Raw genomic sequence first — 26,979 nt, forward strand, 5'->3', positions numbered from 1 at the left:
TTGTCTCTATTTCCCCCTCAATCTGTGATTCGGAGGAATGTGGATGGAGGAGGAGGATCCAGCTGAACTATTGGATCAGAAAGGCCAGATGGGAAGGAGAGTAGAGCTCTTTGGGAATTTAAATGAGCGTAGGAGATTTGCTCCTTTATAAAAATTCTAATGTTTTTCCCCTGGCATCGATGTAGACTCTTATACAGATGGACGAGGCACACATGCACACGCACACACACACACACACAGGCTTGTTGCGGATGGCGCTCAAGCCCTTTGTATTGTTGTTTCTGCTCCAACATGAGAGGCAGCTATCCGTCAAAGCTGCTAGCGTGCCCTGTGGTGCTTCAGAGGACGTTTTGATGGTATGAGAGAGCGCTGAAATAAAAAGACCAGAGACTGACTGAGAACGAGGAGCTTGTTTGGGCAAATTAGTAGCAATGTCTTTGTCAGAGATAAAACTGAACAAAGTAGCCAGAACCGCCGGAGCACCATGCTCGTCTCTCTCTCTTGTCGTGGACGTAGTCAATTCTCTCTCCTATTGAAAGTCTATTTCTGAAAGTGGGAAGGAGGGAAGGAGAGAGGAGAAGAGAGAAACTGTGACAATTTGTTTATGTGTTTGTCTTCAGAGGATTCACAGGCCTTATGGGATAACAGGTCTTGGTGCATAAACAGGCAGCAGCAATCATTTTCAATACTTATTCAATATCATTCTTTTGTTTTTTCACTGACGAGTAGCATGTAGCATGTCTCACTTTATGACACAAGCTGGACTGATGAGCTGAATGCGTTTTCAACAGAGTCAACACAAACAAGCTTTCGTCCAGGAGGCTGCTGTTTGTGTCCAGTGCGAAACAAAACAAAAAACATTGACATCTTTGTCACGTCAGTCAGGTTGTCTAAACCTAACTTCTTGTGAACAAGGAAGTTTATTTTGAAAAGACACCATGCATGAAACGAGTGGAAGCTGATACGCGCTCCCTGCCATGTCCAAAAGGATGCTAGTTGGGTACCTGAGGGTCACAGTTTGTTTTGTTACATTTTAAAACCCAAACAGTCTCCATCCAGACTAGCGTTTTAGTGCCGTTGCAGAAATAGTCTCTGTCCATACTACAACGCCCTGAAAACACTTATCACATGACCAGGGCTGATAACGCCACTGGACATGGGATTGTTGCAAAGTGCTCGAATATTAGCTTGACTACCGCCTACCTACCTTGCACTGACAACACGGTCAGCAACGTCACCCGTTATCCATGTTGAAATGAACCACTGGTGGTCGAGGCTGATGTCATTTGTTTTCTTCCATGAAAGGACACGTCATGACTGTTAAAAAACAAACACAAAGAATGTGGGTGTCTGAGTCATCGCTTTCAAAGGTCTTTGTTTCTGTTCATCTTGACTAAAACTGCTTCATCAGCGGTTTCAAAGGTCCACATTTTAGGGGTTCTTAAACGCCAGGTTTGTGTGTAGGTTAGGTATCGACATAGCAAAAGTTGTTGTTTTATAATGAAAACGTGGTGGTGTGGATGTAGCCTTTGGGCCACTGACCAAACGTTGGCAGTTGACGAGTTTGGAGTGAGAATGTGTTGGTAAAGCATATAATCGAGAAACTTTACCTAATATTGTATAATGATTATAACAAGCACCAGGTAATGGATACTCATTATCTGGCATGCATTAATACCCAACCTGTTTTTCAACAACAGTTAGTCTACAACCATATTGTATAATTACACTGGGTCTCTAGCTAATTAACTATAAATGAACACATCCCACTAGCCTCTTAAACCCAGTGTAATGGTCACCAAATAAGCTTCAATGTTCCAGGGCCATATTAACTCAAATATAGCTATCCTCCACTGCAATAAACAGCCGTACTGATGGTGCATTGGTTGCTTGAGGTGAATAAATACAGAGCACTCCAGCAGCAGAGCAAATGAAAAGTGCAAATTCCCTTGAGAATTGTTATTGTAGGAGCAGAGAATGTCTCTCTTGCTGTAGGTTTGAGCTTGCATCTTCTGCCCGCGTGTTGGATCTGTGTGTCTTCTGCTTGGATCTTTGATTTCGATGCAGACATAACAGGGGCCTGGATCGTGAAGCGAGTTCATCTCAGTCTGGTTCTGTCTGGCCTCACTAAGCATATCATTGGATAACTGGTATCATAAAGCTGGTTGTCAACTGTTCGTTGTTAAATTTGTTTTTTTTCTCGACGGAGATGTTAATTACAATCATCATCTTGAACCACAAATTAAGTACTTAACTTCTGAAACCCCTCGAGGATGTCGGCTTTCTCTGCCGACATTAGTGTCTTTCAGAGTCTGTATAACACCAGTATCTCCGCTCTACTTTTAGAGCTTGAGTGAAGATACGGGTATCATAGGGCTCTTTATGACCTAGGACCTCCATATGGCCAAATAACACTCACAAATGTTGGTGAAAGACACATTCACAAGGGGCCCTTGTTGAGAACGAAAAGGAGTGTGTTTGAGTTATCAGCATGTATGAAAACTAAATTATTGACCAATTATTGATCAATATAATTATTAATGTCAGTAAGATGATTAACAATTGTTAATAAAAAGGGACCAATAACCAAACTATAAACTAAGTCTCATAATTAGTATTCACTCACAATGTCAATAGTCAAAGTACTATTCCACATTCAGAGTATAAGTGAAGGTGTTGAGTACGAGCACAGGCCACTTATCAGCTATTATCACAGAACACATGCACAAAGTAATCACAGACAGCTGCTCTTTAAAGTATAACAGAGTTTATTAAGTTACAATAATAATGATCTAATCAACTAATATCTAAAACTAACAATAAAACTATACATCTATGAGCACGCTATCTAAAATCAACAAACTGTGGTAAGAGGGAGATTGTGTGTGTGCATGCATGTAGTGTGTGTGTGTGTGTGTGTGTGCATGCATGTATTGTGTGTGTGTGTGTGTGTGTGTGTACATGCATGTAGTGTGTGTGTGGGGGAGAGGCGAGAGCACAGCTCAGACAACGTATGATGTCGCGAGACTCTAAAATGGCGAAAATAAAGGTCTGGTTATCTGCACGTGTCTGAAGCAGTTAGCTCACCTCGGAGCTACATTAACTTAAAGCTATATGTGTGTGTGGGTTAGTAAAAGAAGCAAGAAAGCAAACAAAACAAAATAAGATCCTTCCGGCAGCTGTGGAGTACGGAAGATTGTTCTCTCATCTACAGAAACACGACTGACGACTCTTTGATTCGCACAGCCGCGGTTCTGACCTTTGAACTGATGAGAAACAACTTCCGCCTCCGCTAGGGGTGAATCATCTCAACGCGATTGCAGCAGTATGAAATACACAGCATTAACAATCTCGGTCGTTAATCTCGGCAATTATTGAGCACACCACGTTAAAAAAATGACACAGAAACTTAATCAACACCAACAAGATAATAGACTCAATAACCTAACTAAAGCCCACACACCTCGAGTACGCCTTACTATGAGACGATTTCTGAACGAATCGGTCGGTCCTTCAAGTAGGAGGTGCACTCGGCTGCGCGGGCTCCAAGCGTTGCGCAATGAATTCTCTTGGTAGCAGAGAATTTCTTGGGCTCGTTAAGGGAATTCTCCGTCCTTGCAACCGGCATGAATCGACTTGGATGGGAAAGAGGAGTGTTCTTTTTCACTGAAGAATCCATTCTTCACTTCTGCAGGAAAATTGTCCGCTCCCTTTTTCCTCAGGATGCGAGACAAAAACAAAACAAAAGTCTCTATTCGTCCAGCAAATGTAAAACTGTTAACCTCGGGTTTCATCTAAAAACAGCAACATTGTGTTCGTGCATCCTTAGTCCGACCAGGGTCAGAGGGATAAGCACTGTTTCAGGGGTGCTCAGGAGTTTTGTAGTTTGGTGGCTGAGCCACAGGGGTCTGTGGGCCTTGCCCAATGGGAGGCCAGCGTTGCGTTTGGGTGAAGATTTCACAGGTGAGTGTGAAATCCTTTCTGGTGGGGGTTTGGATGTTATCTACCCAAATCAGGCTGAGCCTTGCCTGCAAAATCGGCAGGCCCAGTTTCTTTGTCTCAGAGCACATGGAGAAGCACATGGGCCCAACACCCTTGACCTGTCACCTCCAGATATGTGAGCGAAAATGGGTTCTGTTTGTACCCACGAGTCTCCCCTTTACAGACCTCTATGAGAATCCCATTCATTATTGGGCAAAAAACAGTTGTGCTGACCCAGTCCGGTTATAAATCATTCATTATTCAGTGTGGCTTTGTAGCACAAAGGCAGTAAAACTGCCTGTGCCAAAGCACACTGTATATTATCCATCGGGATTAATAATAATCAGGTTTATCCGAAGTTTGGCGCGCTTCTCCTCACACAGCGTTGCCAACAGCGGCGTGAAAAATACATCAAAACGTGCGGCCTGATCGGGAATAGTGTGCTATCTATTTCCCGGAGAGATTCGCCTAGCGGTTTTCCCGAAAATTCCCGAAAATCCCCAAAAACTGAGCAAAGTTTCTCCATTCACTTGAATGGGGTTGCGGCGTGAAGAGAGCTAAAAAACACTTAACTTTGGGCCCATATTGGCGAGCCGTACATTAACGTAGAAACATGATTCAAAGTTTAAAACGTAGACAAAACGCTGCACTTTATTGAGCCAAATGGACATTTTGATAGCTAGCACAGTTTTCATGAAGTCACAGATTAAGGTTCAGGAAAATTTTGGGTCCGTTTCAGATTTTATAATGGGTGTGTATTGCGCAGCTCGTTAAGAGCTAGAGTGAGAGCATAACTGTCAGAGTGGAGAGGAGCAGGAAAATGTTCTGTGATTTTTTTCCAAACAAATTGCTCTAGCTCCCACAATGTTTACTCTTTATACACCATTTTTGGCCAATAAGCTTGGAAATGTTGTGCTGTCGCACACAGATGTCTGTGGAATCCAACGGACTTACACATTTGTCTCAAAGAGCCACAGAGCGACATCAACTCCAACCAACTGCTCCATTAGACTCCATGTTAAATCTGACCACTCATTTCTCAAAGAAAGCAGACGGTACCAGTTTTGCATATTGCGCTTGAGCTCACATTTTTAAGACCACAAACATAAAAACACATCTCCGCGTTTGCCAGAGTCTTATCTCTCTGACGGTATCCATATTTTATTGATTAGTCTCATGGTTTTGGTATAGAGGGCATATGTTTGACAGGTAGTTTTGTTGGAAATCAGTGGTTACTCTCTCTCTTAATTAGCCTCTAACACACAGGTGCTCCAATCACCAACATGCACCCAAGCACACAGGTGTTTATATGAGCTCATTAGTGATGTTGATAAACACACAGAGGCACTGAGACACACACGCACATACACTCCTCTCCCTCTCTCTCTCTCTGTGTGTCTCTCTCTCATACAGTCATTCAGGTCTTGGAGACTTTTAGAGGACTCCCCCCCCATTTTAAAATAAAAGCCTATAACTGTCTGCCTGTCTCACTCAGCCTCTCTCTCCTCTCTGTCTATTTTTCTGTCTGTCTCTCTCTCCCTCTCTGTGTCTCTCTCTATCATACAGTCATTCAGGTCTTAGATATTCTTAGAGGACTCCTCCCCCCACTCCCCCCCACCTCCCCACATTTCAAATGAAAAGCCCCACAGAATGAATTCTAACTGGAATGCTTGTGATGAAGCCTCTCATTTTAGTGTCAAACATTATGATTCTGTCTCCTCTCCCCCTCTCTCACCCACCCAGTCCCACCCTTTCAAAATAAAAGCCCCACAAATACAAGATTCAATCCAAGAGTATGAATCTAAAATGCAGAAAAGAGAGTAGCGCTATCTCAATTGAACCTGAATGACTCTACCGGTAACATTGGCGTGTGTATATATTGCGATTTCTTCGGGCAGTAGAAGCCACACTGTCAAAATTTCTTTAGGAATTTTCTAGTTATTTTTATTATACATGTTTTTCTTATGCCTTTAGCATAGAGAAGTGTTTTGTTTGACGATGAACAAATTATTAATACGTGATGCACATAAACTGTAGAGGTAATGTGTTTCTGCTGGCGAGGAGAGGAACAGAGGTTAATGCCTAATGAGGTCTGTCTGACCGAGATGTTGCTTTTATGATCATGGAAAATAACTAACAGTGTGTAGATTTTTTTCTTTTAGAAGACAATAGATTTTATATCCAATTATCACAACATCAAGAATGTTATTCTGAGCTGCAGTAATGGAATCGGATTGTTAAAGCATCCACACTATCACAAATCCCGCTGGGAATAAAAGGATCTGAGCAATTAGGATGAAGCTATAATTGTCTTTATGCAGTTATTTAGCTTCGTAAAATATCCCTCCATTTGTTAAATGATGTCATTTTGGGCTGTTGGAGCAGAGTTAAGCCCAAAGATAGCTGGCTATTGTCCAAATCTGACCATATCAACTGGGAGCATGTCTATGTTTCCTCAGCTCTTCTGTCTGTAATCAGATATTGTGAGCGCCACATCTCAATAAATTATACCCAGATTTTACTGTTGGCCAAGAAAGATGCTGAGGGAACATATGGCTGAGGGAATGTAGGCCCGACTCTTATTATAACTGATGGGTCAAAAGACTGAAAGTGGGCCTTCAGTGTGGTGACCCGGTCACGGCTTTTTTCTGTCCTGGCCCCACAGTGGTGGAATGAACTCCCCACTGACGTCAGGACGGCAGAGTCGCTGCCCATCTTTCATCAGGCTGAAAACTCACCTCTTCAAGAAGTACTACCCTGAGCCTTCCACTCAGCACTTATTGTATTCGTATTAGTTTGTTGCACTTATTGTATTCGTATTAGTTTGTTGCACTTATTGTATTAGTTTGTTTCTGCACTGTACTTTTGCTCTGGTTTATGCTCTTAGATGCTTGTTTAAGAAAAGAGATGCACTTATGACTTCTGGTGACTAGTTGTTCTCTTGAATACCTATGTTGAATACACTTATTGTAAGTTGCTTTGGATAAAAGCGTCTGCTAAATGACTGTATTGTAAGAACAAGGCCTGGTCTCCAGTGTCTCACACACACACACACACACACACACACACACACACACACACACACAGAGGACTCCTTAATCCTGTCAATACGTTGGAGCCTTAGAATGGTTAGTGTCTTACATGAACAAGATAAATGGGATGCCCTCCATTGCACGTCTCACTGTTGAGAAAAAAGAGGTGGATAGGTAGCAGCAATGTTGGTTGAACAAGAATCTTTTCTATGGCGGAAACATTATATTTGGAGGTGCTCATGATTTACCGCCGACGTATGAAGTGGACGCTAAAGAACAGACCGTTTACGCTCTACTTCTGAAACTCTTCTGGAGGACATTGGACAGCCGGGAAGGAGACGTGATGGAACTTTGGCGCAAGTGGAATGCAACACGGAGACATCCACATATCCAAGGTAGAGGCGGTCAATCAGGAGAGACTTCATTAGAATGAACAATAATTTATTATACATGTATAAGAAATGTCTTTGGCGATTGAACTGCATCCTGAAGTAGGATAATAGAGGGTTTGTGATGCTGAGGTCAGATAAAGCCGAGTCCAGACACTGGTGGTGGTGGTGGTGGTGATGAAGGGACTTGCTGCAATCCGATGATGCATGACGAGGATGACTGTGATGCTGACTGGAGGTGACTGGGGTGGAGGAGGGTCGCATCTGATTGTGCTGGAATGACAACTGACAGCAGCAGAGATGAGAACACCTTTTAAACAGCAACAATGTCACAGGGAGAGAGACACTGAGATTATGAATGTAAAGAGCGTCTTTCTGACTGAACTTCCGCTAAGCTTCATAAATACTTTTAGTATATTTTTAAAAAAAGTATACAAATTGTATACAAATTGTAACAGTTTGCTATTAGTAAACAGCGGCTGTGGGTGAGGGACGGCAGCTTGAAAACACTTTGACATCATGTGGAACTGATTTATTTAAAAGTATATTGGCTTTTTACTCGCAAAGGGTTTCATCACTGTTACGTTCCCCTTTTAGTGTCTAAGGGATGAGGGGAGTAACAACGTAAAATACCCGGAGAAAGAGAGACATGGGCAACCGATGACTTAACAAAAAAGGATTTAATAACAAGGAACGCCGTGACACAAAAATACGCAGCTTGTGGGCTGCCACTTGAAACACTGGCAGCGGGGGAGAGCCAGGGCAGTCCGTGTGGATCTCCTTTTAACCACCGCTAATCAGTGGATGAGCACAGCCGCGTTCAATCACCCGCTGCAGCTGGCATCCCGGGAGAGGGCGGCACCCGAGAGCACACTGAGGGTGGGCAGAGGGAGAGCACAAACACAGCAGCACACCTAACAATCACACTTACAGTAACCGTGTAGTTACCTTCACTTCACCTGGTTCCCCGTCTCCACAGCAGCCTCACTGCTCTGCTGTTTGCTGACTTAGCTCTGTGTGTGTGTGTGTGTGTGTGTGCATGTAGTTTGAGGACCTCAGCCCTGACCCAGAGGGCAGAGGAGAGGCTGAAGCGTGGTAATAAATACACCAAAACTTTAAAAAGTAGCAGATAAAAGAATGGCTAACATCTTCAATAATTATAATAGTGAACACACCTGTAGAGCTGTCTACTTATGGTCCGATCACCCAGGATCCAGGTCTGAACAGGGCCCATGTTAGGCCAAAGATAACAATGATGTCATGACAATATGAAGACGTGTGTAGCATTCTAAAACTAAACCTGGCCCGTGTCTGCACCAGACCTGGCTGAAACTGACTGGCAAAGTAATGTGTGTGTGTAATAATTAATATTATTCATTATTATGACCCTGCTCCATTTAGGTGAGTCAGGGCCCCTGGTACTGTGCATGCTGGCTCACTGGAAGGACTGTGACAAACTAAATAAAATGAGACCATAGTTAATTTGATCTATTAAAGCTGTGTCTTGTCAAAATGACTGCTTTATGTAAACACCCCATTGTGAATCTAATTTTGAATATAAAAAACCTGAACCTGATGTGGTCCGAAACCCACCTACAACATGCTTTGTAGGGATCCACTGGGTTCGGGTCTGGTTGCAGAACTCTATAGTATTGATTTCAGCTGTCATGTATCAGTGGCAGCACTAACCCTTATGAATGCACGACCCCTGTGACATGTTGCCTGGGTAACATCCCGGCCAGCTCATGATCAGAATGGGTAAAAAGTTTAATGTTTTTGTAAAAATGCTCGAGGGGGGCTTTGCTTGATCTACGCAGACCTGTGAAGGTGCGGTGTAACCCTGACTCCCCTGTATTGCTGCCGATGGCTAGGACAGACACAACGGCACCATCTGACTACCAATTCCTGCGCAGCTTTGGCGAGGCGGAGTGCACGGCCGTGTGCTGTAAAATGAATGATTCGTATTGGCGGGCCATGAAACATTTAGCACATTCAGAATTCATTCAACATTAATTCAGCGTTCCTGAGGTTTTTTTTTCAGCAGACTTTCTCACTCTTTATCAACTTTAACTCGCTCTTTAACTTTATCAACTTTGGCAGATTGAATTTCCCAGGACTGCAGTACTGTCAACACCCACGTCCAGCCACACACACACACACACACACACACACACACACTGCTTATTTTGCACAACTCACCCTGCTCTGTGTTCTTTGTATACTGGGTCCTTTCTGACCACGTTTCGTGTCCTTGGACTGAGCGCTTGTATTGTTTTGGACACAGAGGATGGTGTTTGGCAGATAAATGAATAATTAAATGAATAAAAAAAACGATTTATCCTTCCTTGATGACACCCCTCCCGGCTGGTGATACTTCCTCCTGCACTTTGACCTGAAGACTTGAGGACTGCGGGGAACAAAACTTTTGCTTACAGCATGACTGTGTCTGTAGTGTACTAATGTATAATGTGCACACAACCCTTATTGATCTTCCTGTAGTGCCTCAACAAAACAAAATGTATCGATTTGCGCTCTTTTCACATAAATCAAGAAATAAAAAAAGTGGGTGTTAACCATATCGTTGCTGTAGGGTTGAAACCTTAGTATCAGTGCCACCAATGTGACCAAGCGTCCTGGGTACGTGTATGAGGTGCATTTATAAGACGGAAATAAGCGGAGTCAGGAGACTTCTCGCTCAGCCCACGGCTTCTCTGTTTATTTCTAACCCCCCCACCCCCTTCCAGCGGAAGTCGCCTTTTCTCTACGGCATACGGGACATATCATCTCCAATACAAAATGATAAACATGAGTCTGTTACAATAATACATTTAAAAAATGCGTTAACGCGATAATAAAGCATTAACTTGCCCAGCACTAGTATTTATATATATATATATATATTTGTAGTGTGTGTGTGTGTCATGTTTGTCACACTTAAATGTTTCAGATCATCAAACAAATTTAAATATTAGACAAAGATAACACAAGTAAACACAAAATGCAGTTTTTAAATGAAGGTTTTTATTATTAAGGGGAAAAAAAAATCCAAACCTACATGGCCCTGTGTGAAAAAGTGAAAAGCAAACACTTTTTCACACAACTATATAATCCCTGCTCAGAAGGATTAGAAATATATACACATAAATACATTAAACTAAAATATTTTCAGCATATATACTTTGAAGTTTTTAGTTTAGTGTTTTTAATCATATATTCAAAAATAAATGTATAGTTTATTTTCATGTTGTTTTTCTAAATTAATAATCAGTTAATTAAATCAGTTACTATGTTAAATAACACATTTTCAGTTATAGTTCTTGCAATTAAAACAATGTATTTATCAATAACTTTATTTTATTTCATTCACACATACATATATATTTACATGTACATATATATATATATATACACACACACGTGTATATATATATAGACGTGTATATATATATAGACGTGTATATATATAGCAATCCTAAGGCAGAAGAAATCAATCAAGACAGTTAATATTAACAGCAGCAAAACAAATGTCAGCAAACGTGTTTAACTTGCAGTAACACATGTGCATATACTTTATATTTTTGAAATAAGTTTCCCCCCCACATTTATCAATAATGTTCACACAGGGATGCAAATTTAGAAGATTGACACATTTTACACAGCAGAATATACACAAATTCACATAGAAATCATTTACATGGATGTCTTATTTCAATTTAAATAAATAAAAGAAAATGGTGACAGCCACAAATGTCATCTCTGTGACAGCAACATTAACACATCAGAAGGATCTACTGGTTGTCTTATTAGTGAAGGCTTTGTACAGGATGAGAGCTAATGTAACTGTAACCTTAAGTACAGGATGGTCAAATGGAGATATTACAAATGGACTAATAGCTTAATTCAAGCTACGGTTGCTGAATGTTTGTCCATCGTTCTCTCCTCAGCTCCTAGCTCTCTGTAACAAAACAAGAACAGAATCAGCAAAATTCAGTGTATTCGTGTAATTAATCTCAAAGTTTGTAACGTTACCGGACTTAAAGTGATATTTCAGGTTCACAACCTGTCTACCTGAGCTCACGTTGGTCCGTTTATGTACATGATATAAAGTATAAATCATCTGTAAAATCATCACAAACTCAGTAAGATACTATTCAACCTCTGAGGTTTGAAAGTGAAGTTATTAAAAGGTACTTTACAGGGCTAACTATGGTCGGATGCAGGCAGCTGAGCTGCTGCTAATAGCGCAGCGGCTAACGTTAGTTAGCTTGTAAGCTATGAACGTCACGTAACTTAATGGATCACTTTAGCACACATGTCATGTTATAAGATCTCTTATTTTGCTTTAACATTAGTATCGGTGACATTCGAGTAAGTTGAAACCCAATACTTACATTTAAAAGTGAATCCTGCCGCTTCTCCAGCTCTCGCATCAATCGCCGCCATGTTGGTTCAAATAAAATCTTCACCGGCACGCAATGCATCTTGGGATATGGTGGCCGCGAAGGATCCATCAGATGTGTCCTCCGAATCTGGGGTCTGAAGGCCGCATTCGTCGGCTGCATTCGAAGGAGTCTTCAACAAACATGCGAAATGGGACAGCCTAGTCGCAGCGCTGTGACGCAACCGGTCTACGAATGCAGCCTCCGAAGGATGCAGACCCTGAATTGGGACATAGCTTCTATCGCTCACTCACCTAATCAGCTAATTCAGTGCACCTGCTAGCCACACCCACCTCATCACCCTCACCTGCTCACTCTGCAGCACCTACTATTTAGACCCCAGTCTCACACAAACTCACTGCCATATCGTTCTCCGCATTCATGCTAGACCTTCCAGCGTTTACCCTCCGACGGATTTCCCATTACCGACCCTCCCTGTTTGGACTTCTCCACCTTGCCTCTGCCCCGGTAAACCACTCAGCCTTCTGCCTTCTCCGTTGACGGTTTGGCGTTCCACCGTGTGGGATTCTACATCTGTGCATATCCTAGACTGTTACCTGTTGTGTGTTCAGTTGACAATAAAGCTTCGATTCCAACTATTCAGTGTGTCTGTCGTACTGCTTCTGGGTCCTTAACACACCCGTTACATATACTGTATATATATTAATGAAGTGTCGCTCGCTGCAGAGCTAAAAGCAAACACTCATTTTCTGTATGAGCCCCCACGACCGCTGGTTCTAGGTCGACCTGGAAAGGCCTGGGGGAAAAAGGCAGCTCGCCGGTCCGACTGTGAGCTTTACAGCTCACCCAGACCTTGCCGCTCAATTAAAACTATACAGTACCTGTTTATCAAATTTAGCTTCATGTCAACTTTTGCAAATGTTTGTTGACGAGACAGGCGTAGCTAGCTAGCTAACGTAATATGATGTTCTCCCTAAGATGTGGCCGTTCTAATCAATGATGAACAAAACCCCATTTATGATATGACACATGCTGATATCTGACATGTATAAAGACACAATACCAACTTTAACGACGCAGTGTTCGATTGTTGTTGAAAAGTAACGGTGCTGGGCAAACAAGGTTTTTCGTCCAACAACCACGGCATGTAACTCTTGTTTGGGGTTGTATTTCCTGTTTTAGGTTTTGAGATCATTGTGTTGAACCTACAGTGATGAGTTAAAAGAAAGCCATTACACAGCCAGCATAGACGCTTGAAAAACTCTGCTGAAACCTTTCCGGTGTGAACACATGGTAATATGGAGGAATGATGGAGCAACTGTCAGAGCTTTTGTGGAGTGTGTGTAGCATGTTTAAGCTACATATTGTGTTCAAATAAATAAGCAATACATGGCTTTCAGAAGGCCAACGTTTGTGTGTTTTGAATTAGCAGTTGAGTTTCTTAACCAACTACTTGCATCACAAAACTAATGCACCCATGGCAAACATTTTACACACAGCATTAGTATTATATATTAATTATAGTTTCACTCCTCTTAGGTCGGCCAAGGCCTGGATGTTGTACATGCTGAGTCTCCAGAAAAGGAGCCATCATTAATAACGCTAATGATCACTCCTGTGAGTTTCCAGCTGTGCTTTTTTCTAAGTCAAAAAGGGCTTTCACTGCTGTGCATGATTACTGTTAGGAGGCACGTCGTTACACCTTGTACATGCCTGGAACATGACGAAGTTAGACATTACTGGGATTTACATTGAGCAGCCCACTAATCCTTTATGAATAGGCCTTTGGATTGTTTGTGGGAGTGCAGGTTTTTAATCATAACACTGTATTTTGAATAAGAAACCCAGGATAAAACCCAGTACTCCATTTAAATGTACTCTGAGGGAACACACTTCAACCAGAGCCAGAGATTTGCATATTACTGTATATTCTGTTGCATTTTTTTTTTTCTGTGTTTCATGACATGAAAATGTAACATTTTCTTACGGATATGAAAAAAATTGTGCTGCTAATGCATTTTTTGCAGACCATTTTAAAATGTTTTGCCTCATGCTCTTTATTTATTGTATCGCCTGGTTTATGATTATAAAAGACTTGACATGACATTCACCATAACCTACTATACATATTTACAGTCTGACTGAGTGCTCCGCAATAAAAATATACAACATCAACTAAGGTACAGCTGACTGTGTGAGAGACTGGAGTTGTAAATGTAGAATTGCTGTATATTAAACTGTTTTCAACATTATGAGAGCTACTTTGACATCCATGACCACATTCTACTGAGAGAGTTAGTGTGGAGGAATGGGCCAGATGTGATATTAAAGCCAAGGGGGAGTGTAATAATTCTGTGTTCACAAAACTTAAGTAAAACAGCCAACTTGATAGAAGCAGTGACATTAAAGATCCAGACTGAAAAAGTGAGTCAGGATGTGGTATTACCATTCATTTTGATTATGCATGCCTGAGGTCCTTTTTCAGGCAGCATAAACGTTTTTGAAAAAGCAATGCATTGTGGGCTATGCTCACACGTTTGCCCCAAATAACAGCAGGAGGTATATGATTTAAAGATGTGAATGCTTACTTAATTCAGTCTCCTCCTCAACACACACACGCACATACATTCCTACATTACCAACAGTGGACTACCGCACTACTCCAACTAAGTGTGGACTTCTGTTTCTGGTAATTTTGCAAAAATAGAATATTTTTAAGGTATTTTACCAGAAGTTACCTCTTGGTTAAAATAAAATAATATTCACCTATGGGTTTTAGACATGATTTTTAGTGTATTTAAAACATGACCAACAGAAAATGTCCCCTGTTGGCTCAGGAGCCCGCTGTTGGATAGGATTTAAAGTGCACACACGAACATTAAATTCATTACATCAAGCTAATACATCAGCAATGACACAGAGAAAGCAAATGTGTGTTGCCGTTTTGTTGCAGTTCTCAATAACAATCTGCATTCTACTACTAGTACACCACAATTTAGCGTATATTATCATTTCCATTTGAGCAAGCAGGTCTATTAAGGTGATATGATTTAGGATTACCGCTGCTTTAACACAAGATGTCACACATTCCCTTATTGCTTTGCAACAGAGCCACAGGAAAGCTGGGACTTCACAACTTCTCAGTCTGTCAAAATGTGAAACATCAGTTTCACAAAAGCAATCTTATATTTAGGGATGTGAGATTAAACAGAAGTCTTCACATTCAAATCTCGGTATGTTAAATCTGGTGTGTGGAGTGATTTGGAAACTGTGAAGTTATGATTATCACTTGCCTCCATAAACTCCGGTGATGCACGGCATTTAGCAGCTCCCAGGTGTGTCACACATTTGTTTTAAAAGAACAAAGTTTTTCTTTATATATAGGTATAGATAGTAATTATACCTTATACAAAATCTCCTTCTTTTCAATGATTCATTTTTAACTTGAAGTATATCAGACATGGTGGGCCTGAAGTCCAGTCCCATGAGTAAAGCATTTTGCTGTCTACGAGCGAAGTTAACACTAGAACCATCAGGAGTTACTGTATACCTAAACCCGCTACTAGAATGCATCGATTTTCAAGATGCAAGGTTCATTTATTCATCATTCTAAAACACTGACTTGTATGACACAATGCTATAGTTGTCAGGGACGTGCGGATCATGAAAAGTAAAAAACAAATAATGATAAAATAAAAAATATATATATATGTATCTACTGATCTGTGTTATAAATGTAATTTCTGTATGATTTCAATAATTTTAAGCATTTTTCGAGTCAAAATCGCTGAATTTGCGCATGTCCTGTTCAAACAGAGAGGACACACGAGGTGAGGCAGCGACGAGATCTGCCTCATCTCAGATCGCGCAATCCATAACAAACTGGGTTGAGCGCCTGGCTTTTGCTTTGTCATTGTTTGTCACCACTGTAATATTTGTTGACACTTGTATTATATGTCATTTCTTTCCATAGAATAGGTCATGTATACTATGTGTAGAATATATTTAGTCTTGCTGATCTGACAGAAACCGCAGTACCTCTGCCTCAATGAAGGGGGTGTTTAAGATTAAATATCTAAGCTTAAACAATTCTCAAAAAACAGGGAAATATGACCAAATCAACAGCAATTAAACGGCGGACAGGTAAAGTAAACTTCTATGTGTTTGTTGTTCTCTTTATAAATCCGTGGTTGTTACACAGATTATCGCAGGATCTCGCGATTTTCGCGGGCAGGGCCCGCTAGCGTTCTGCTCCGCTCCGGACAGGTAAACCTCTGATATATGATGCAGCTCTATTATAAACAATAGTAGACAAAAGGCGTTGCCATAGAAACATAGAAAGTTTATCTTGATGGCAAAATTGTCCAGCTAAGACAGTTAACACAGCAGAACTAAAAATGTTTGCAGGGGAAAAAACAATAAACACCATTAAATCCATTAATAAAAATAATAAGCATATACATTTTTCATTATCTTGTAACTCCCATTTGTGCTACATTGTGCAACAATAAAAAGTATTATATCTGTATATCTTTGTTTCAATACCAAATTGTGCAGTAAGATTCAATTTTGGAATTTTTGATTTACCACAGCTTCTATTCCATCAGGTGTTCAAATAATATTTTTAAGGAGATTCACAGATTTTCAACCTTGTGTGAAAAATGTCTGCAGTTGGAGATATAATCTGTGTCCATGTAGTAGTATTCATGTCAAATGATGTTGCTGATGTTGAAAGAACGACAAAACAGTTGAATAGCAAGGACACTTTTATTCAAAATCGCAAAACATAGGAAAATACAAAAAGCATAGGCAGAAATTGCCTTTTGATGGTAAGTTCCAGTACATCGGTTTCTTCTGCTTTCAAATCTGACACTGAGAACTTTTTAGACAGGTTCAACAGTTTTCCATTTCTTTTCAAAATACAAGTTTCGTTTTGATTCAGAATTTAGTGTAAAAGGGTGCAAACACACATGCAAACATACATCTTCAAATATATGCCTTAACACTTTCACGGTTGCATTAAATGGCAATACGGAACTATAAAAAGGGACGAATCGGTTGGTCCATATGCCATTTGAACATCTACTACTTTATAGTAGAGCAACAATTGAACATGTAACACCTTAAGTGCCTGAAATGGCTTGAATACAATTTTAAATGCATGGTAATGTTCATCAAAACAAATGGTTTCTACACCTGAGCCAGTAAGTATAACTTGCTCATCTTTCACAATAACAGTCCTGATTTTCCAAAATACTGGCATGTCATCAGCTATCAACACATACAAATAAACCAGGGCGATATTCAGTGCCAGTGCTTTACCCACTTCACTGACTGAACATTAGTAGATATTGCAACATTAAGTTTGGCAGCAATCGCAGGCCCTTCTTTCAATTCGCTAAGCTGCACCATCTTTCCCAGACCAATAGTTAATCTGCATTGGCTGAAAGATTCCCAATACAAGGCCATATATCTTTGGTGCTTTTTAGCCAATGTCTTTGTGATATTTAGCCTCGTACCGCATACACCACATGTGCAGAATTGGTCCAATATTCCTTATGCACCGAGGATAATGCATCATGAAATGATGCTTAGGCAAGAGGTTTTTAGCAGGAAACAGACGCTTAAAAAGCTGATGATGCTCAACAATGATGTGTTTCAGAAAGGTTGTCATACCATCCGTTAGGACTGGAGAAAAGACTATTCACTATATGCAGAAGCAACATTAAAAGATGCCAGTATTCGTCGTCTCTCTGGACTAGATCACCAAATATCAATGGCATGTTGCGCAACAAACACCAGGACTGTATGGCGTTCAGGCCCAAATCGTTACTTCTGTTGAAGAAAATCATCATACAACTTAGGATTGAACTGAACACATTTGGATTCACAAGTAAAGAGTTTATATAACGTGTTATGTAACACCCATTCTGGTTCATAACAACATTCTTAGGAAGTGATTAGGGAGCGCCAGACAAAATTTAATAAATCTCTCCAATTCGTACCAAAACATTTCCCGGACATGGATCGTGAGTGTGATCTGCCAAAAGGTTATCTTGACACAGACGAGGACAGGCGGAGTGGTGGTTATGCTAATGGAGCTGATGGTGGTTATGAAGAGACCACATGTGCTTCGTTTTTGGTTCAACGGACTGGTTTGATTGGTGGAAAGTAACTTAAGGGGGGTGAATCTTGACTATAAAAGTGATCTGTGAAAAGTAATACATTGGGATTGTTTCGATATGCTGAACTTGTAATATGTTGGCAAGTGTGTATTAAAAGACTCCCCGCTGGTTGCAACATCAGTTCGCCGTCTCTTCTCGTCATTTTGCCACAACATAATTGGCGCCCCAACGTGTGTTCGAGTCGAGGCCGAGGCATCTTCCACTTCTTCAGCCAACCGACAATCACGCTAGAGGCCACGTATCAGGTAGGAGATGTTCATATCTCACCATAGATTTATTTCTGTATAGCGTGATTCTCGCTTGTGTGATAAGGAGGGAATGTCTGGGGTCCCCTCAACGGAATCCACGCTCTTTGGCGGAGGAGGAGAGAGGCAGATTGGTGTTTGCTGGTAAAAAACTCAAAGTTGAAATGTTCAATGGATTCAATTTGACCTCCAGCTGAAAAAAGAGAGCTCTCTGTAGAAGAGGCGTGCGCGGCACTGTGGTGGCCGGACGCCTGTACTCACATTGTGCTAATCGTCTGAATTTCTGGAATGGGAAACGGGAAAGTGAATCAGCGATGGAGTTGTAGTGACCTGGAATGTGGGAGGCTCGGATGATGAACTGGTGCTGGGCCGAAACTAAGGTTAGTCTCCGCATGAACAGCATTATTTCTAGACAATGTGACCGTCCTTTATTAATGATGTCTATGAGGGTGCTTTTGTCTGATTCATGCCCCCAAAGAATGGCTGCTACGACTATTGGATACATTTCGGAGATTGCGGAAGAAGGAGTAAGGGAGGAGAATTCGGGCGGCCATGTGGCTGAGAACCACTTGTTGACATAGACGCCGCCGAAGCCGTTGGAGGGTGCTGCGTCCGTGTGAAGCTGGATGTCTTCCAGCTTGGTGATGTGTTCGTCGTAGACAAAGGAGATGCTGTTCCAAGAGGATAGGAACTGGTGCCATAATTTTAGCGCCGTTTGGCATGCTTTGTTGAGTGTGACGTGGTCATGGAGCTTTGTAACGGAGGAGGTGACTGAAAGGAGATGTGACAAGAAGGATCGGCCTTGAGGGATTATGTGGATGGCGTAGTTGAGGTGGCCTAAAAGCGAAAGGAGCTAGTGTTTGGTGCATTTGGGGGCCAGGAGGAAGTTGGAGATGAGTAATGAAATACGGTTGATTTTTTCAGTAGGTATAGATGCTTGGAGTGAGATGGAGTCGAGGGTGATGCCGAGGAATTCCAGGGACGTACTGGGACCTGCGGTTTTCTCTGCTGAGAGGGGAACGCCAAGTTCCTGGAACGCGGAAGTTAGTGTGGAGGCAGAGTGCTGGGGGAGAGGAAGGTGGCGTGACGGTGAGGAAGTCATCTAAGAGGTGGATGACGTACGGGAGTTTGTGAATGTTTATCAGGATCCAGCAGAGTGCTTCTGATAGGCAATCGAAGATTTTTGGGTTGCTCTTGCACCCAAAGGTCAGGCGCTCCGCGAAGTAGTAAGCACCTTTCCAGAGGACACCGAAAAGGGGCCAGTTGTCGGGGTGGATGAGCAGTACTTTAAAAGGTGCTGGTGATGTCTGCCTTAGCCAACCAGGCTCCTGGACCTGCGAGGCGAATGAGGGATGCGGCATGATCTATTGTGGTGTACTGCATGGAGTAGTCCGGGCTGGGGATTAGGCTGTTGATGCTTGGGACGGTGGAGCCGTGGGGGGAAGAGAGGTCTATGATGAGTCTCTTTTTTCCTGAATTTGAGTTCGATGGGTCCGAAAGCAGTGATTAATTTCCTCGGGATATGGGGATTGCATGTGGATGGATGGATGAGTTGGGCAAGGTCGATGTAGTTACCTGCGATAATCGGTTGCCTGAGCATGTGCGGCACGGGGGATGGTCGGGCGGATACTAAAGGGCGTGCTGGAGGTAGTGCTGTGGCTAAGGTAAAGCTGGTGGGTGGAGGAAGATGGGTCGGAAGGAAGCTGGGATTGGTTGGTGGTGGACCTGTGGAAAAACGGGGTGCATTTAAAGTGGGATGGTTAGTTATATATGGGTTATGGGGAGGGGGTGGGGGAAAAGCAAAGGCAGGAGGAATCTCAGGGGAAGAGCTCTCTTACCTTTAGGAGACTACGAAGACCCCACCAGAGATGAGCAACACTGGACTTTGGTTGGAATGTACAAAATACAAACCAGTTTTATTTGGTTTTTACAAAAAGTAAGGTAAAAGCTTACAAAAAATGAATAATAAAAAATAAGACAAAATCTCAGATGTACCAAGCTCAAAAAGAACCAAGTCTCTCAAAGAACAAGAACCCCCAGAAGCCTCGATCCTTTGTTGTCTCCTCCTATATATACACACTTCTCCTTGGTGCTTCTGCAACCTCCGGGTTCATATAAGGTAGACAACAGATCATTCTTAAATCATTGGACGAAACAGTTTTCATAGTCTTATCATTTCTGACACTTATTTTGTAGGTTAACTCTCCCCATACATGTAACGAGTATAATGATTTCTGAAAATAAAACACTCTTTCACACACTATTATAAAAATAGATCGTAACTCATCATAGACAATGGAAAGTTAAAAGAGGATAAACCATATGCATAAAAAGGTAAGCAACACCTTAAGATATGACTTCCTGTTTGGCTATAGGTCACAGGTGCCATGTTTCATATAAGCTAGTTAGGTGTGAAAACCACAATACGCCCAGAAGCTTCCATTGTGTAACCCTAACCCTTATGTCCCAACATAATCAACTTAATAAATTCATTAAAACAAGTTATGCAAGTGTTGACATGAGCTTTGAAAGTACATGTCAACACATTTGTTTTGACAAAGCAATAATGATCAGGAATACGAATAGAAATAAAAATGATTAAAACGTGATTTGAAAAGAAAGTTGAAACTGATTGTGAAGCTGTGAAGCAGAAACCAGTTTGAGTCTGTGCATCGAATCAACAAAGAAATGATAAATAGAAAATTACATATGTTGTAACTTTATAAGATGTTTGTCTTTATGTATTTTCCTGCTCTCTGGGCTTTGAATACATTTTTGGAATTTGTGAAACATGTTCAAGTTAACATGGGATGTTACTTTACAGTTTAAACTTTACTTGTAAACCCATCTCTCTATTAACAGACCAAGGAACTAACAAGTCATTGTCATTGCTCCTATTGAACTGGACGCAGGTAGACATAGTGGTTTGCATAACGAATTTGGAAGCAAGGGTACACAGGCTCAGTGAATGTGGTGTGAAAGGTGTAGAGGTGGCTCAGTGTGTTAGAGGAGACTTTGTAGTAGGACAGAGTGCCAGCATGCCAGTCCAGATACACCCCAAGTGTTGGGCAGCCATCAGAGGGAAAATAAGTTTCCATCAACTTACCATTATGAAATGCCTTCAGTGTGTGTTTTCCACGTCCTGAATATTGTCCAAAAGCCCAAGATACGTTATCTTCCAAAAGATAACTGTCTGAACCACCTCCCTTTCTGTCAATTCTCTTGTATACAACAGCTACAAAAACATGTTTCAAATGAGTTATATCTTGATCCCACTCTACCTCCCAGTAATGGCACCCAGATAACCCCTCTCTGCACATCACCTGATGATGTTCCTTAAACCTCTCTGGGTGATCAGGATAATACTGCCATGATGATGTATATTTTGCTTTCTTGTTTCCAGCAGACAGAATGAGGTAGTTCTGTGCAGTGTTTGGGTCCAGGGTGAGATCACAGGCATCTGATGGAGAGACCAATTAAGAGACTCATTAATTCTGATGGTCAAACAGGTTTCTGGAGGACATTGATTAGTACAGCGTATTTTTGACTCAAAAGCATGAATAAACTTACACAAGGTCAGATCTCTTCTGTCTGTGATCTTTGAAGGAAGCTCAGGTTTTGAAAAGTCTTCACTGACCAGAATGCCCTTCTTGTAATGGTAGATGGTTGCTCCTTTGTATTTCTCATTTGGAGTGCCTGTGATTAGGAACTTGACCCGCTTGTTGTTTGTCTGTGCTCTGGCAAGGTCATGGAAAGCGTTGGCTTTTTCTCTCATTGTGGTAAAAACTTCATCTGAGGAGAACCACGGGTCTTCATAAGTATTCCTTATTTCAGTGGAGTCCAAGTAGGTGGCCATCACATCAAGGTCGGTATCACCCCTTATCATGGAGGTGAAAACAAAGCACAGAGCATCATCTACATCTCCATCAAGAACCTCTCTGTCCAGCTCGGACTGATTTCGGACGATCTTTGCTTCCTCCATGGTATCTACACAGGATCTGATGACGTTGATTTCTCTCTCTTTGTCATCCAGCCACTTGCTTAGTTTCTCTTGACTGAATGGTGACTTGTCTCTGTCGTCAAAGAATTCTTTTAATGAGCTCTCATCTTCTTTACCTTCACGGATGGAGGGGAGTTTCTTCGCCATGGTCTGCTGGAGGTCAGATGCATAGTGGTGACACAATTTTTGGAAAGTTTTGAACTCTTCATGAATACATGGAAAGTTCTCTACCACTCCGTCTTCCAGAGAATCGTTGCATCTCATTCGTATTTCCCTCAAATCTTCAAGAGCATCCTGCATCTTCCCCACCAGTCCAACGCTGATCTCACTCTTCAGCTCATCAGCTTCAGGAAAGAAATTCTTCAGTGGCATCAGCCAGATCTTCATTGGGACAGCATTCTCTCCTTTTTCTCCCAGTAGCTGTGGAAGTTGTCCACAGGTCTTCACTGCCTCTTCAAATGTTACAGGGATGCTTTCAAGGATGAAGTCTCCAAAGAATTTGCAGGAGCATTTATTAGTCAGGGCTTTTTCTTCATCAGACAGCTTGATGCCAGCTTGCGCCTCAAGACTAAATGAGGGGATCTTGTTTATCACAGCTCTCATGTTGCCCTGGATGTCTTGAACGCTGCTGGTGTCTAACTTCTCACTGTCAAACACAAAAAAAGAGTTTGCCCCATAAACGACGCCTGTGACTACATGTGTTGCCGAGCTCTTCTTAATAACATCCATTTGGTGGGCGTCTAATGTTAGCAGGTCAATCATTGACAACTGTTTGAAGTGGGTGGTAGATTTGTACTGACACGTCACTCTGCTCTGATTCTTGAATTTCTTCTGATCATTCAGATACTTGGCAGATCCTTCAACTTCAATCAGTCCACTGAGGAAACTGGCCTTCAGAGAAGCTTCAACATCCAGCAGAGAAGACTTGGATTCAATGGAGTCAGATTCAGTCATTTTAAAATTACTGCTGGGTTTGACAATTCCAGTTATCTTCTCTTGTAGAGTTTTATCATCCCACAATGTCAAACCTTTAGAAATTGGAAAACATAAAGCAGGAGGATCATTTCGTGAAATTAATTTTGTTTAATAAATTTCAAAAACTTGAAAGAAAGAAGAAGAAGCATGGTTAAGAGGCAGAGGGGAAAAGAGGAGGAAGTCCAATATTCGTTTTGTTTTTTCTCAAAGTCTCAAAACCAAGTAAGTTGTGATTGCGTTTACTCGTATTAAAGTTTGACAAGTTTTTATATAGTTTGTTAATTAATCATAAGATAAATCCTCTTCTCACTCCTGTAAAATTTGCCTAAAACGCCTATCTACCGCGTACCCAAAGTAAACTGACAGCTCTTATTGAACCATTGGGAGTACATGTATGGTTTTAGTCTCTATTGAACGGTAACACTCTGAAGTTTCTTCACAATCAGTCAGAATCACTGTAAGTGCTACTAGCATTGAGCTGTGGAGTTTTCACCACACTGAAAAAGAAGCATTTTATTTCCACATGGACTTGTTTTGGCCAACAGATGGCAGCAGTTATCTATGGCTGAGACTTACAGGCTTGAAAAGACAGTGCTATGACAGCATGCTGTCATGACACCTGGTAGAAGTCATAATTTGATAACAATACGACAGTGGTTTACTAAGAATGCAGCCACGTAAAAACACATTTGGAGGCTCGCGTCATCACGTCATACTACGAGTCCGAAATTTGAACTATAGTTTATTTATGTTGATGTATGGTTAACTGTATCATATTTAACCATTGTCAACTTTCACAGATTCTTGAAAATTCTCATGAACCAGACTTTGGTCTTGATAATCTGTTTTAGGTACCTCAGTCACGGTTTCAATTTCAGTTTTGAAAACTTTCCCAGAGGGCCATCTGATAAATCTGCATATCCTTGGCTTCATAATTTCATTGGCTATATGGAGCCTGAGTTTGAACAGGATCTGTTGCGATTGGCTCAAGCTTTACCCAAAGAAGAGAGGCGGGCATTGTCTTTCAAAGCAGACTCTCGTTGGCTGTTCCAGACTGTGACCAGACCAGCTCCTATTGGGTCAAATGAGGTGTCAATCTAACCGGCGGAATGCAGCCTCCATTTTGCGGTGAAAATCTCGCTCTGTTTATATGGAAAGTGAAATTATGCCCGAAATATGATCACGAGTTATCATATCTGCTGGCTAATTTGAAATGATGCAACAGCCCCCCGTGGGTCTTTATGGACGTACTAATGTGTTTTGGACTAAATCTTTTACTGGATTCGATCGAGTGGACCCTTAGCCACCTAGCAAGACCGTTTTTGCTGGACTAGCATGCACAAGGGGCACGTTATGGATCATAATCGGAGAGTCACGGCGATATTTTATCGGCTATTTTTGGAGTGCTTGTTTGACAGAGACGTTAACTGTACCTGCTGTTATTGTATCTTGAAATGGTTTGCATAAATCGAATTACAAGAACCGTAGCTTTCTAATGAGATATCACATTAATACTCATCGTTACAGAGCAGTTGTGTGCATAACACAAATATGCCGTTAACACTCTGACGGCCCGCGTTGCGGTCCATAATCAAAGCTAGCTAACTAGCTGTTTGATTCCAAAAGAGCAAGTAAGAAAACTTTTACAAGAATAACGACAATTCAATCGTCTTATTTATCACAGGATAATATATCAGCTACTAATACAGCATGCTTCCCTAAAATTGATAACGAATGAATGTTCACAACTACATTATGGAATTAAAAACCATTTGCTTATTATTTTAATGGTGTGTATGGATGTTAAAAAGGCGAGGACTCAATAGTGAAATGATTTCAAAGTCCCTTTAAGCAAAGCTGTGAAAGGCAGATATGTTGAGAAATATTTTTGTAATAATGTAATCTAAGACTTACCTGGCATCAGTACATCTTTCCGAGCATCATAGAGCATTCCTAGGGTGAAAGGTCGACCCAGGGCAGCAACCTCCTTGAGATCTGAGGCCATTTCTCCAACCTGATGAGAAAAGTGACCACACAGCTTTAGGAACTTCATTTACACTGTTAATATGTTGAGAGTTGAGAGACAAAAAAAGACGGAGTTCAGTTAAACTCTAAATGTACATCAGTTTCTGTCTCTGTGCACCCAGTCTGTCCTCACCTGGTGAAGTTGTGTAGATCAGCTCAGTTGCGTGAGAGTCTTCTTGACGTCCAACTGGAGCTTCCAGTGTGATGATCTGTGATGTTGTCAGATTACTTATATCCTGTCAGTCTCTGCTGTTGACTCCTCCCATGACACGCCTCCAGACTTGACCACCCCCAGGTCTGAGCCTGGCTCCACCCACTGCAGCATTTTGAAACCTACTGACAGATTAACACTTTGTTCTGTAGAGAACAGAGAAATAATGAGACAGGCAACAGAAACAAAGAACAGTTAAATATGTGCAATTCCAGGTCAGCATGACACTTTGTCAACTTGTTCTCATGGCTGAAATTAAATGAAACATGTGGACTCAAACTAAAGCGGTGTACAATATACTGTATTTATTGCAATTTATTTAAATGTACTATTGTGACTGACTTTAACACACACACACACACGCCTCACCAAACAGGAACTATTACATACTGGGAAATTATCAAGTATTTGTTCCACAGACATTCCCTGTTCATAATAAGATCTTTCTATTCATGGAGGTGTGTCTTCACCTCTGTGGAAAGTATTCTGCTATTCTATTGAAAAAGTAACAACTGCAGCTTAAAGTCATAAGTAGTGTAGCGTGAGCGGCTCCTGCCCCGTTTCTAGGCGGGGAAGTCTTTCGCACCTAACACGATGGTTACTCCGTCGGCTGTCCCACCTGCGAGGATATATACGTTCCTCTTGGAGGTGTTGGAACAATACCTTCGGCCTTTTATCTCACCCCGTAGCTAAATCATTAGGATTTCGGAATTAATTGTCTTTTTGAAAGTCTTCTACGGCTAATGCCCTAGGCGCTCTCAATGGGATGTAACCCTAACACCCTGTATGTAATAGTTATGTACATCGTCTATACTTTACTATTGTGAACATTCTCACCATTTTATGACTAACACTGCCAAGTCTTCACCCAGGGAACTTACCTTAAGCTCCTCTGCATGTTTCAGTCGTCACATCTTATCGCACCGTTAACGGACAGGGGAAGAGGGTTACATTGTTTTAAAGAACCAGAATACTTTGTTTTGCTTCAGACACTTACAACATGTAAGGCAGTGTTTTTATTTAAGTTTTACACACAACAATCACATTAAACAATTTCAATTCAATGAAACAGTTACAGTGGCTACATGAACTAATTTTAACACTCCTATTTTAATAAGTTCTCCTCTTTATCAGCTTTCACTGATTTTGCTATGAGGTATAGTCCGCTAGTTGGGGGAGAAGCCCCCCCCCCCCCCCCTTTTTTTCTTCTCTCTGCTGTTCTCCTGTCACTGCAGGCTCTCTGACATTCCTACTTTTTTTGGGGGGGGTCTATCTCTCCTTTTTATGCTGTCCTCTGATAGCAAAAGGGTCTTCTGTCCTCATAACTGGGTAAGACAGAAAAAGGGTCTTATTTTAGCCATCTCTGAGGGGGTAAGACCCCTAAAGGGTCTTCTGTTCCCTTTAGAGTGGGTAAGAAGTCTATCCCATTCTCTAGTTGGAGGAGAAGCCCAAATCTCACAGTTGTTCTGCTGCTTTAGCTGCTGATCTATGGCTGGCACCTCCTTCATTTCATGTGTCACTCACACATGAATCCTC

At 41.5% G+C, this 26,979-nt stretch overlaps 1 protein-coding gene and 1 pseudogene across 1 annotated transcript; both read right to left on the reverse strand.

Moving 5' to 3' along the window:
- Positions 1-8,222: 8,222 nt before the first annotated feature.
- On the reverse strand, positions 8,223-19,832 carry LOC142934114 (uncharacterized; annotated as a pseudogene).
- Positions 19,833-21,126: 1,294 nt separating this feature from the next.
- LOC142933936 (stonustoxin subunit beta-like) lies at positions 21,127-25,465 on the reverse strand. The gene is made up of 4 exons (XM_076078255.1): positions 25,355-25,465; positions 25,122-25,230; positions 21,803-23,260; positions 21,127-21,692 (listed from the first exon to the last, which is right to left on the reverse strand). Exons 2-4 carry the CDS (start codon positions 25,210-25,212, stop codon positions 21,127-21,129), a joined length of 2,115 nt encoding a protein of 704 aa, XP_075934370.1. The 5' UTR covers positions 25,213-25,230; positions 25,355-25,465.
- Positions 25,466-26,979: the final 1,514 nt, after the last annotated feature.

Source organism: Anarhichas minor, unplaced genomic scaffold, assembly GCF_050575085.1.
Source record: "Anarhichas minor isolate MPS153535 unplaced genomic scaffold, ASM5057508v1 ptg000006l, whole genome shotgun sequence".
NCBI lineage: Eukaryota > Metazoa > Chordata > Actinopteri > Perciformes > Anarhichadidae > Anarhichas > Anarhichas minor.